The 13218-nt window shown below is 39.0% G+C and overlaps 1 protein-coding gene and 1 long non-coding RNA gene across 2 annotated transcripts in view; both read right to left on the bottom strand.

Annotated features, from left to right (window-relative positions):
• LOC110683176 overlaps positions 1–1070 on the bottom strand; it is a 1197-nt gene extending 127 nt beyond the window's left edge. The window contains exons 1-2 of the long non-coding RNA XR_002503571.1: positions 608–1070; positions 1–465 (exon numbers count right to left, since the gene is read on the bottom strand). The exon at positions 1–465 is cut by the window's left edge and continues 127 nt beyond it. This is a non-coding gene — a long non-coding RNA (uncharacterized LOC110683176). The remainder of the gene's footprint in view (positions 466–607) is intronic.
• Positions 1071–2982: 1912 nt separating this feature from the next.
• Positions 2983–3805, bottom strand: LOC110683213 (horcolin-like). The gene is made up of 3 exons (XM_021859559.1): positions 3605–3805; positions 3146–3412; positions 2983–3039 (listed from the first exon to the last, which is right to left on the bottom strand). Exons 1-3 carry the CDS (start codon positions 3803–3805, stop codon positions 2983–2985), a joined length of 525 nt encoding a protein of 174 aa, XP_021715251.1.
• Between the last annotated feature and the right edge of the window lie 9413 nt (positions 3806–13218).

The raw sequence follows: 13218 nt of genomic DNA on the forward strand, positions 1-13218 counted from the left end.
ATAACATTTACTCAAATGTGTTAATATGTGAGCAACCTCATTTCTCTCGTTTGTTGCTCTTGAGATGATGGTATAGTTTAGTATTGTCCGTCTTCAATATAATTCTATTGAGACCTGCTTCAATTGCGATTTGCAAAGCATTCCTTGCAGCCAGCGCCTCACTAACATCAATTGCAAATTTGCCCTGCAACCTGCAACAAGTAGCGAGCAGAACATCACCTGTAGTGTCACGAATAACACCCCCAGACCAAATGAAATATCCTCCAAGCAGGCTGCATTGGTAATCAACTTGAACACCCCAATTTCAGGAGGTTTCCATCACTGTATAGCAGTTATATGAGAAACATGCGATCAGGTTGAATAATAGCTTTCTCATGCTCACCAATTATGCCCATAGCTCTCCGGATTGTATCTTCAGTAGCCACATCTTTCTTACATAGGAGAAGCCCAGAGATACTTCCAAGCCTGCAAATTACACATATTGGATGAAGAGGCAACTATATATTAGCAATTTTCAACTATATTAGCTCAAATAACACTTGAACTAATAGGTTGTAGCACTTGTATTAAAACTCCAAAGCATAATCGATAATTTAACTATGTTTACTTTCATTAACTTATGAGTCTAACTGACAGCAAGGCAATCTCCTTCCACAATAATACTTCTCCAGCCCAAGTCATACGCAAATTTCATACCCCATATGATAGCCAATAGCTTCAGCTACATTTGTCTCCCATCACTCGATGCCCTGCACCACAAAACATCCTTATTATAGTTAGGCAACACTGCCCCCAGACTAGTCCCTAACTCCCCTACAACTCCAGCATCAACACTCAGCTTTCCCCACCCCTCATCAGGTGGTGACCAGGCTATAAGAAGGGGCATACCAGCACCCCTCTTTTAATTGGATTCATTGAGGCATTTTGTCAAACACTTAGTGTGCATTAAGAAATCAACAACAATAATTGAATAATCAAAATTAATTCAATGTAAAGTAAAAAAAAATAAACAAATTCAGGCTGAAAAACAAGAAATATTAAAATTCAATTGCAATTTGATTTAAAATTGAAGAAAAACAAGAAATATTAAAATTGAAATTTAATTCAGATATTTATAAAAAAGACATAAAACGTCTTGCCTCAGAAGCTGATTCAATGGAGTATCAAAACCTCGAAAAAGCTCGAAATTCCCTTTAATGGAGAATACAGATCATTAGCTTCAATGAAGCAAAGCAATTGTTAACGAAATTACAAATGAACGCTCCAAATTGATAGGATATATGATCCGATAAACGTAGAAAAAAAAATTAAACCCTAAAAATCGAATAATACCAAATTTACAATAATTACCTCTATAGTTAAGAAATTGTGCAATTAGTTTAGCAAATTATTGAAGAATTGTTTAAATTATAGCAAAATCAAATCGAGTTGTTGATTGAGGTAAGAAAGCAAGAAAATGGTGGAGGAGAACAAAAATGGCGTCCGTTAGAATGAAACAGAAAGGAGCGGAGGAGAGAGAAAATCGCGGAGGAGAGAGAATTCGCGTCTGAATAGATCACAGCCCTCGATATAGCGCGCGCCCCTCATTAGATGCGACAATTAGTTCCTAGTTCCTATTGTATTATTGGTTCTCATTTTAATATTGCACTAAGAAACATACTACAATTCATCTCCACTCTTGTAATATATCATCCAAATAACAATAAAAATAAGAATTTTTTGTAAATATTTTAATATCTGAAAAATAAAAATCACAAAAGTTTATCATTTAAAGATGGGGGGAAAGATAAAAGGGTCTTCACCATCAAATTAAATATCAATGTATCTTTTTTTTTTTTAAATACAACATTTTTCTTTTTTATTTTTAAAAAAATAGTAAATACCACATTTTTTTAAATAGTAAATACAACACTTCTTTTTAATAATGATTTATTCATAAACCAAAAGTCATACGACATCTACAAAGATATGACCGTTGTTGTAAATCGTACATTCTGCATACCCTTTTTTAAATCGCTATGATTTACGACTTTTTTCTGTGATGGGGTCTATTGTTTTGTTGTAGCTGTGAAGAAAAATTTCCGTCGGATTTGTCTGATTATAATTGAAAGATTAAACATTTTTTCGATCCCACACAAATTTTTATCCATGAAAGCAACTCTACATTAACCCATCAAACAAAATAGCAAATACTCCGATCCCTCAAAAAAGGAAAGAAATAAAAACCTTATCTTCTGAAGGAGAAAAATCCTCCTAATTAAACAAGAAGAAAAAACCTTTCTTTGAAGGGAGAAATGTTTCTCCTATTAGGGAAGAGTTCTTATAAACCTAAAACAAACAAAAATCAAGATAAAAAGCACACAATAAACAAAGATTGAGGCTTTAATATCCAGCTGTGAAAACTGATGAAAGCCCATAAAAAATTCAACAATGGAGGCTAGCATTTTAACTTGCATGTATTATTGTTGAGGCTAGTTCCTCAAATTGATGGTTTGCTCCTGACAAAAAATTGATGGTTTGTTGTAAATACAACACTTCTTACATTGTTAATATATTACATCATTCTCTAATACTTATATTACTAATATGTAAAAATAAGTAAAATAAATAAATTTGATATATTAATAAAAAAAAATCGAGACGAATGTAACATGCCACCTGACTATATTTTTTCTTAGCTATAAGTCATTAAAGCTGGTCAAAATGGAATTTATGAATAATATAAAAGTCAAAATGTTCTATTTTATAAGAGAACGGAGGAAGTATTACAAAAGAGGGGGAAAAATAAAATAGATCTTCACTATCAAATAGCTATGAGGATTTGATCACATGACCTTTAAAACATGAGACCAAACCCTTACCACTAAGACAAGAGCCATACATGATTATTATTTCCTCTGTTTTTTTAGTTACATCACTTTTTCCTAAAAGGAAAGTTTTAAATTAAATGCATCATTTTCCTTTTTAACTAATAAATTACATTTATATCTCTCCTATCACATGGCCCCATTTATTTTTTCTCTTTACTCTAAAAATTGTCTGAAAATACGTGATACCAAAAGTGATACAACTAAAAAGGACGAACTAAGATTACTTTAAAAAGTTGGAAAATGCAAAATAACTTAAACTTAGAAAATGGTCTAACCTTTTTAAAACAAACACCTATTGATCGAAGATAGTAGCCATCATGTCTTCCATAAATTTCAACGATAGTACCATCATCCCCTCCGGAATCTGGAGTTGAAAAACTGCAACTATGTCTAACATCTCTTTCTTGTCCGTATGGTCCGTATCCACCCTCACATAAGTTGGTGTGTATTCTTAAGGACGCGATTACATGATCATGGCTGTGCACATAAATCCCACATCTGCCGCTTATTTGTGTTATATATTCATCAGGCTTCAGAGTAATCTGCACATCATATGACAATAATGAATGGTTTTATAAAAGCCAAGCTAAGTTAATTGATAATAAGGATGAAAACTTGAGACTAATTTATCTGTTACATTAGGATGCACATCATATAACAATAATGAATGGATTTATATAAGCTCAGTATTTCATTCTTCTGTATCATGCGTATATAATTGTAGCTGTACTTACCTTCGAACAGGCTCCGCCTCTGCCGCCAAACAATTTAGCAGTGGTTCTTCCATTACTACCTTCAAGTAAGAACCCAATTGAATCAACAATGAAACCGTAGCGAATAATAATTTCTTTGATACGTGCCCGTTCTTCAAGTATTACATTCCAATTTGGTGGACTATTGGAGCCAAATGGCCCGTGCTTCTCAATTGCTTGCATCTTAAAGAACCTTATTACTAGATCGAAATACAGCTAGTCGTACACTCTTTACTCTTAAGGCTGGAGGAAGCTAAACAGATTTATAAAGGGAAGGGCTAATAACAAGAATTTAATATATATATGTATACTCTCAAATGCATATGCAGCTAAGATTTATACAAGCTTATAAATGATTAACATATTCTATCATTGGAAAAGAAGCAAACGATAAACCCGTCGGATTTCAAAATCTAGTTAGAATGGATTCTAAACCTCATATCAATTTTTTTTCAGTCAGAGGTTACTTGTGGGGTTACTTGGTCAGGGGTTACTCGGTAAGGGGTTACTTGAGGGATTTCTTGATCAGGGGTTACTCGAGGGGTTACTTGATCAGGGATTACTTGAGGGGTAACCCGGTTAGGGGTTACTTGAGGGGTTACTCGGTCAAGTTTAACTCGAGTAACCCCTGAACGAGTAACTCAAGTAACTCCGACAACTTGAGTCACCCCTAACCGAGTAACTCGAGTAGCCCCGGCCACACAATGTGGCCAGCCACACAGAAAAATTCCCCAACGATTGTTATTATGCGTATAGTGGTCTAGTGGTGAAGGCTTCATATTTTTAGAGGAAAGTCAATTGTTGAGTGAAGTTCTAATATACTATATACCAATATTGTTGATTGAAGTTGTGAAATTGTTGATTGTTGTAAAACTAATAATAAAATCTATAATATTAAAACACAATGAGACAACGTGTTAACGCCATGTATCACAATTCCCTCGATATGATTAGGCGCCACATCATCGCTATGTGTCACCCGTACGTGTCACTCTATGTGTCATCACTCTAAAAATTTTCATATGTGTAACTTTCATACTTAACTTTCCCCTACAATAATGTAACTTCTAAGTAATTGAACAATAAGCTACAATTTAATTTATAAGAAAGTAATCACATACTAATGGTTGTTGATTCCTTGGATGTTAATTTTCTAGATTTAATCCAGCTTAGCAATTAGACAATAACAATTACAAGTATTTTACTGCATCTCATCCTAAATAGCAAAATATATAAGATATAAATACTAAATACTAATCCTAAATAGCAAAATGTATCTTCTAATAATATTAGAAAATAATATCTTTTCAATCTACTAATTCTACTCCAACTCTAATTCGATTAATCACGCGTAACTTTGGATTGACGCCACTCAACCTCATGATTAAAAAACGACTCAATAAAAATAAATAAAAATAATAAAATGATGATATTGATGCCTTGGATATGCATATATATTTAGTCCAAACAATTAGACAATATGTTTTCGTTGCCAAGGTTTGGGACATGTTGCTAAACAATGCCCCAATCGATCCATGGTTACACGGGAGGAATTTTATACGTTTATGTTGCATAATATGGATGATGTTACACACTACTAGAAACAGGCCGATTTTCGACGGACCATTTCCGACGGACATGTTTTCCGTTGTAAATTTCCGACGGATTTTTATTCCGTGGGAAATTTACGACAGATTTTCTATTGAACAAAAATCCGTTGAAATTAATGGGCCTTCGAAACGTAAGGTTTCGACGGAAATAAAATCCGTCGGAGCTTTCCGACGGAATATTTCGTCGAAATAATTATTTTTCGGCGGAAATTAATTCCGTCGGAATATATTTACATAATAAAAAAAAACCTAATAAACCCGGTTTCCCCTCCCCCTAAAATGTCTATTTTCTCTCTCCTCTCCTCTCCGCCTCTCTTCTATTTCTCTCTCTCCTCTCTTCTTTCCTCTTCTCTTCTGTTCTCTTTCTACTCCATTTCTCCTTCTCCTTCCTTCTCTTTCTCCTCCATTTCGCCTTCTCCTTCCTTCTCTTTCTCAACCATTTCGCCTTTCCTCAACAACAACACAACAACCACACCAACGCGCAGCGACAACAACCACCTCAACGACAACAACAACACCAGCAGGCAGCCGCAACGACAACAACACCAGCAGGCAGCCACAATGACAACCACCACAATTGTAGATCTAGGTTTTTTAAAAAAAAAAATAATCAAATTCTGATTAATTTCGTATGATAATTGTAAGATAAATTATTTTTTGGGATAATTGTAATGCTATTTTATTTAATTTGTATGATAATTGTAAGATAAATTATTTTTTGGGATAATTGTTTGATTTCAATTTTTTTTTGTTTAATTTTTTTCGATTTTTCGATTTTTGGATGTTTGGGTTCGGTCGTTGGTTAGGATGGGTGATTGGTTAGGGTGGGTGGTTGGTTAGAGTGGGTGGGGTAGGTTTGTTCTGGGTTGGGGTGGTAGGGGGTCTTGTCTGGGTTAGGTTGGGTTGGGGTGGTGGGTGGTGGTCTGGGTGGGGGGGGTTCTGGGTGTGGGGGGGTGCTGGATGGTTGGTTAGGGTGGTTGGTCATGGTGGGTTTTGGTCTGGGTTGGGTGGGTGGGGGGGTTTCGGTTCGTGGGCGTGGTGGTGGGTGGGGGGTGGTTTGGGTGGGTAGTGGTCTGGGTGGGGGGTGGTGGGTGGGGGGGTGGTGGTCTAAGAGGGTGGTGTTGGGTGGGTAGTGGTCTGGGGGGGTGGTGCTGGGTGGGTGGTGCTGAGTGGGTTTCGGTGAGGTGGGTGGGTGGGTGGGTGTGGGTGGGTGGTCTGGGCAGGTGGGGGTGGGTGGGGGGGCTTTTTTTTTTTATTTTTTTCTGTTGAATTTTCCGACGGAAATTTCCGTCGGAATATGCCGTTTTCGACGGAAAATTCTTCTTCCGACGGAAAATTCCGTCGGAATCCACTTCAACTCCGACGGAAAATTCCGCCGGAAATTTGCGACGGAATTATGGTTAAAGTCAAAACTAGCCCCGACAGAATGTATTCCGTCTGAATTCCGTCGGTAGGGCCTTTTCCGACGGAAAATCCCTCGGTATAAGCCAAATTTCCTACAAAGGGGTTTCCGACAATGTGTTCCGACGGAAATCCGTCGGATACAGCCCTTTTCGACGGATTTATAAGGTGTACCGACGGAATTTTTCCGTCGTAAATAAGGTGTTTTCTAGTAGTGACAGTAGATGAGCAACAACCTTTGAACGATATTACATCGTCGGATTTTTGGTAAACTCAACCACGATGCACTCCGGAAGATGAGGGACATGCTTTGGTCTTGCGGCGTTCTTTGATTTCCGCTCCGGAGGATGGTTTTGACACTCAAATGTGTAATCTCTTCCACTCAAATTGTCTTGTTAAGGATAAAGTGTGCTCTTTTATCATCGATAGTGGAAGTTGCACTAATGTGTGTGCTCTAAATTTAGCCGAATCTTTGCAATTACCTATACGTAAACACCCTCATGCTTACAAATTAAATTAGTTGAATGAAGATGGAGGCATTTGGTTTCGAAATCAAGCATTGGTTAATTTTAAAGTGGGAAGTTATACGGATGAAATTTGGTTCGACGCGATTCCTATGACTGCTCTTGCTCTACTTTTAGGTCGTCCATGGCAAACCGATCGTCATGTCATCCACAATGGCAAGACAAATGAGTATTATGTGCTTATGGGTGATAAACGGTTGCTCCTCCAACCTTTACCACCAAGAAGACAGTCACCTACAAGTAAACAAGAGAGTTCTAATCATGCATGCTTGAGTTCTTGCCGTGACGAGGTGCTTGATACTACCACTACTAAGAAAGATCGACGCAACCAAGTACTACAATTGAGAAAGGATACAACATTGGATGTAGGTGATCGAGTTTGGTTGTCAATCACGGATCAAAGGCTTCTCGTGAATCATAAGGATGGTGAACCTGTGGATGAGGGTTCGTTCCAAATCATTGACAAGGTGGGGGTATGAAACCTTTAAGGTCCTATTGGGTGATGGAGTATGTGCTACCTTGTCTTCATGCGACCTAGTTCCTTGTTTTCCCAATGAAACTTGAGGTCAAGTGTTTTTTCAAGAGGGGGAGTATGATGCGTATCCAAGGCATCAATATCATCATATTATTATTTTTATTTATTTTTATTGAGTCTTCTATTAATCATGAGATTGAGTGGCGTCAATCCAAAAGTACGCGTGATTAATCGAATTAGAGTTGGAGTAGAATTAGTAGATTGATAAGATATTATTTTCTAATATTTTTAGAAGATATATTTTGCTTTTTAGGATTAGTATTTAGTATTTATATCTTATATATTTTATTTTATCTTTTAGTTATCCTAATGGCATGGGATGTTTGCCTATAAATATATAGTTTTTATTTTCATTAATGAAGTCAGAGAAGTTTTGAGTTATAATTGATCAATTCGTAAGAACTGTTTTAGCAAGAGAATTGCATATGATATTTGCTGAGAAAGTCACCAATTTAGTTGTTATTTAGTCTTGGTTAGATTAAATAGCTTCATATCCCCGAATTTTTTGAAGAGCCCATATATATGTGTATGTGGGGGGGGGGAGTTTCCAAGTTCTTAGAGAGCCACGTAGGATTAAATTTTCTTAATGCGCCATGTAAGATTATAAATTTTATTTATAGCCAATTAAATGAGAGATTTGTAAATTCTTTTAGAATTAAATAATTCAATGCTACTCTGATGTACTAATTATTATTATTATTATTATTATTATTATTATTATTATTATTATTATTATTATTATTATATCAAAAACAGACAAAATCATACAACCTACAATATTATTATTATTATTATTATTATTATTATTATTATTATTATGAAAAATAACATAAACCTACAAAATCAACCGAATTACAAGAAATTAGTGGGAGCTTATCATTATTACTAGGGTAATATTATTATTTTTATTTTACCAAAGCATTTCTTTACTTGGAATCGAGCAGTGGAAAAGCTAGTGAGGAATGCTTGATCACAGATACACAGTGCTACATTTTGTCTCAAAGCTATGATACGATTCATAAGGCAGTTAATTATAGCAACATGGTGGTACATGGTGTCATAGTGATTAATAGAAAAGGGATTGAGAAGATAATGTAATCAAAGTGAAAAGAGTCCCTATAACCCCCAAAACAGTTAAATTAAATGTTTTAAGGTTGAGTATGTTACAAAAATCAACTGAAAGTGGGAAAGGAATTACGTAGTATGGAGTATTAGATTAATTGACATAATTTTGTATACTACTTCCGTTACATATGATGAACAAATTTTGGGTATTATTTGTGAAGTATAAAAAATTGAAAAAATTGGTAAAAATAATCTCAACTTTCACTCATTCGCTTTAAATAATCTCAACTTTTAATTATTTTTAAATAATCCGAAATTTAGTGGTCATTCGCTTTCTTTGTTCCAACCGTTTATTAACTAGTTATAACAGGTTTTTGGGACACGTGACATCACGTGATTAGTTTTTTTTTTTAATTAGTTTAAAATAAAAATACAAAATTAAAACCAGCCACTTGCACCTCCTTTTCTCCACCACTGCCGCCACCCCCACTCTCCCATAAGCACCACGAATACCCTCATCCTCTCCTTCCCCAGCACCTCCGACCACTACACTCCCCTTCCCCGGCCCCAAAATGATTGCCCAGCCACACCACCCACGTACCCTCCCCATCCAGCCCTCGACACAACGCCCTCCCCTAGCCAAAAAAACCTACCCCTCTCCTTTACCAGCCTTAAAACCACGCCCTTCCCCTTGCCCAACCTCGAAATCACCCCACACACCTTGCCCAACCCTAAAACCATCCTATCTCACCTTCCCTAGCAACGAAACCACCCTCTCCCATCAATTAACCACCGCCCTTCTTCTTTCTCTCTCCCTCTCCATTTTTGCACTTTCGGTGCAAAGGTGAGGTCGTCAGCAGTTGGGTAAGGCGGGGAAAGGAAGAAGGGAGGTGGTTTGACATCATTAATGGTTAAGTGGTGGCGGCTAGAAGATCCGGTGGTTGGGATAGAGGCAAAGGGTGGTGGTGGTATTGACTGAAGTCAAAGAAGAGAGATAAAAAATAAATAACTTAGTTAACCTGTTATCAGTCAACTAGGCCCAAAGAAAGAGAATGACCCTTAAAGTTTGGATTATTTAAAAAGTAATTTAAATTTCGAATTATTTAAAGTAAATGGGCGAAAGTTAGAATTATTTTTACCAATTTTTCCTTTTTGATAAGGTGATATGACTATAACCTATCATTTTCCTAAGTGATTTGAAGCCTGAATAAGTTATTCTTTAGTCGTCTACTTATAGAGGCCTATTCATTACTGGTTAGGTATATCCACAAATTCTTAGCTACATACTAGTGCAGCTTGCACCAGCCATATATTTATGAACATATTGTACTTCAAAAATGAACATACGTTTTTGTTCCCTTATATCTTAACTTTCTCTCTCTTTTTCTTTCTTACCTCTCTATTAATTTTCTCTCTCCTCAGTTATCTTCTCATTTCGAAACTTTCTCTCTCCTCATTTTTTCCTTTCCTTATAATTAAGTTGAGTAATTTTTTTTTTTATTAACTCACTTTCCTTAAATTATTAAACTTCTTTGTCCTTATACTTTGGGCATTCTCCAATTTATCACCATTGTAGCAATCTCCATCGTTATCATCTTTGTCACGGTCGTGAATCATCAGGTAATTTTGAGGGTTTTTTTTTTGTTTATAAATATGTATATGTTATAAAATTGTTGATTTCTATCAATTTTTTTCATTTGTTATTCCTAAGTTGTTATATATGTTATAGATTGATAATTACCGTCTTTATGATGAACAAAGAGCAGCTTAACCATGATAAGTTCTGTTTCGGGGTTTTCTGATGTCCTGCGGGAGAGCTACAATTCCGAGACTGGAACCGGACGCCTGTACCTGCAAAATAACGGAGACTCCTGAGAGCTCCGCCTCCAACGGTCAAGTTAGTACCTGATTAAGGAGTAATTAATACAGAAATTAAAGTAATAAGGTCTCTCTAGGTGAGAGTATTTAATGTAGGTAATCTGCTTTGCTAGCGAGATCAGCCGGCTATTAGTGTGTTCCGTAAATTATTCGGTCCCTTGATTAATGAGGATTAATCGAGTATTTATAGCCTTGGGAAGCGTGCAACTCTCTAGGTTTAAGATAAACCTAGGGCCGAACGGGCTTCTAGACTGAAATGGGCCTTGATGGCCGGTTGTCCCATTTGGCATGGGTGGACACGTGGCGTGTCTTAAGTGGTCCGTGGAGGACGCGTGGCGGAACCTGGTTGGTCCACTTGTCAAACGGCGCTTGGTGGATAAAAATCCCCTAATCATTTGCCCCTCACAGGTGGCACGCGACTGGTCACGTGTCGCCTGTGACAGGTGTCGCACGGTGACAGGCGACGGCCCGTTACAGGTGTCACCTTGCAGACGGCCGGGAGACTCTCCCGCCCAAATTTGAATTCGGAGGCGACCCTTCGCCTTCTCATTTTGCCTATAAAAGGAAGTGCTGACTTCGGTCATTTTCACATTTGAGAATTTTTGCGAGAACATTCGGACCCCTGAACTTGCTCTGACATTTTCGGACTTTTTCTGCCTACCGCCTGTTCTGACAAGCCGACTGACCCGAACTTTCAGGACTTCATCAACTGTCATCCGTTCAGGTAACTCAGTTCTCTTACTCTTAATTTTTTATTTTTTGAAATGGCACCATGGAAGCACACGACACGCCCTAAGTTAGTGATCAGCCGGTCACCGGGGACGGCTGAATCTAGGACTAGGAGTGCCGCCTGCCCTTTTCTGGACCCATCTTTGCCCTTTATACAAAGTCCGACTGAATCTGTGTCTATGCAGAACGTGATGGCCAGAACAAAAAAGACTGCTAGAATATCAAACTCAGACGGCTCCTCCCAAAGGGTACTCCTTAGCGAAACATCTGACCAGGCGCCAGATGTGGAACGAGGCGACTGTCAAGCTGACAGTTCTGAGAGAGGGACCAAGGTGTTCCCTTCTCATCTAACCGTGGACATGTCTAATTTACCTTCTGCTCCTTCTAAGGGAGAGGAGGCGGGCCCCTCTAGGAGAGGGGAGGAGTCGTCCTCTTCGGACTCGTCAGGGGACGAGTCCGATTCCAGCTCTTCTGACCATAGTTCTTCTGACCATAGTTCTTCTGACTCAGAAGAAAAACATAACCGCCTACAAGAGGCGAGAAGTTCCCATGCAGTGGAGAAGGGGGATAATTGGGCAGAGCCGTCCGCCTCTTACAGAGAGGAAAACACCCCCTACTACTGCAGGGTGCCCCGGGGCCGGATCGCAACCATGCGAGACAACGTGGCGAGCTTTATTGCTAACCACAAAATGGGCCCGGAGTATTTACTATTTGTGCCGGATCCAGAAGATACTGTCGTCTGGCCGGCTGGTACCAGCTATGGTGACGGCTGTTTTGGCTGCTATGTGGCGGCCATCAAAGCTGGTCTGCGCTTCCCATTACATCCGGCTGTTCAGCGGATTTTAGATGGGTATGATCTGGGGTTATGGCAGTTAGCCCCCAACTCTTGGGTAAACGTACTCGGCTATGTGGCCGGGTGCGAACTGAACGGGGTGGAGCCAAGTTTTGAGGCTTTCGCCCAGATGAACTATCTCAGCCGGACCCCTAAGTCGGGAGGTACCGGCTGGTATCAACTAACAAGCCACAGGGGTTACCTCATGACGAGAGGTAAGGCAAACAAATGGAAGGATTGGCGGAACACCTTCCTTATTATCGAGAGTTCAGACACGGAGCTGAACAAACGTTTTAACAAGTGGAACAGGGATCCGCCTCTTCTTGCAGGCGGCCGCAGCATGCCGCCTGTTCCCCCAAAGGCTAAAAGAGAGATCCTAGACAAAGGACTCTTCAAAGTAGAGACTAGGGTGAACTCTACTTCAGGGGTACGAGAGCAAGTACCCCTACACTGCGTCCCGAGCTTCAAGTGGCTCTATGATGAGTACTTCTTGGCCGCCTGTGGCCTCGGCAGTCGGTGCTCTAGAGGTAGCCGGCCTGACGAATACTCTGTTTTCTCACGCCTTGTTTACTTGGGATTTTTACTAACTTTGCTGTTTATTTCTTTCAGCCGACGCCATGAGTAAAATAACAGCATCTAAGACTGCGGCGGCCATGCTGCGGGTTTCGCTAATGAAGCAGTCGTACGCCGACTCCCCCAGCAAGGAGGCACCCTTGGTAAGCTTTGAAAACTCTTCCCCTTTAAGTTGTATTATGCATATACTAACTCTTTTTGTTTTCAGTCTGGCACTCCAAGGGCTTCTTCCTCGCAACAGCCGGACCCCAAGGCCCGGAGAACGACTGTTGCAAGCTCTCCTGGGTCTTCCAGGAAAACAGTGGCGGCTGAGAAGCAGCCGGCCACTTCTTCAAAAACCCAGGCGGGGCCGCCTAGATGTATGGACACTTGCTTGTAAAAACTCACTCTTGCTTCCTTCTTGATTAGGTCTAACTTGTCTTTCCTTCTGCTTAATGCAGCCGGCCCCC

The sequence above is a fragment of the Chenopodium quinoa genome, unplaced genomic scaffold, assembly GCF_001683475.1.
Source record: "Chenopodium quinoa cultivar QQ74 unplaced genomic scaffold, ASM168347v1, whole genome shotgun sequence".
Lineage (NCBI taxonomy): Eukaryota > Viridiplantae > Streptophyta > Magnoliopsida > Caryophyllales > Amaranthaceae > Chenopodium > Chenopodium quinoa.

Coding starts and splice junctions, on each gene's coding strand:
- LOC110683213 (XM_021859559.1), bottom strand. CDS start 3,805: ATGCAAGCAATTGAGAAGCACGGGCCATTTGGCTCCAATAGTCCACCA. Junction 3,413..3,604: donor GAGGCGGAGCCTGTTCGAAG/GTAAGTACAGCT, acceptor TATGATGTGCAG/ATTACTCTGAAGCCTGATGA. Junction 3,040..3,145: donor TAGGTGTTTGTTTTAAAAAG/GTTAGACCATTT, acceptor ACGTATTTTCAG/ACAATTTTTAGAGTAAAGAG.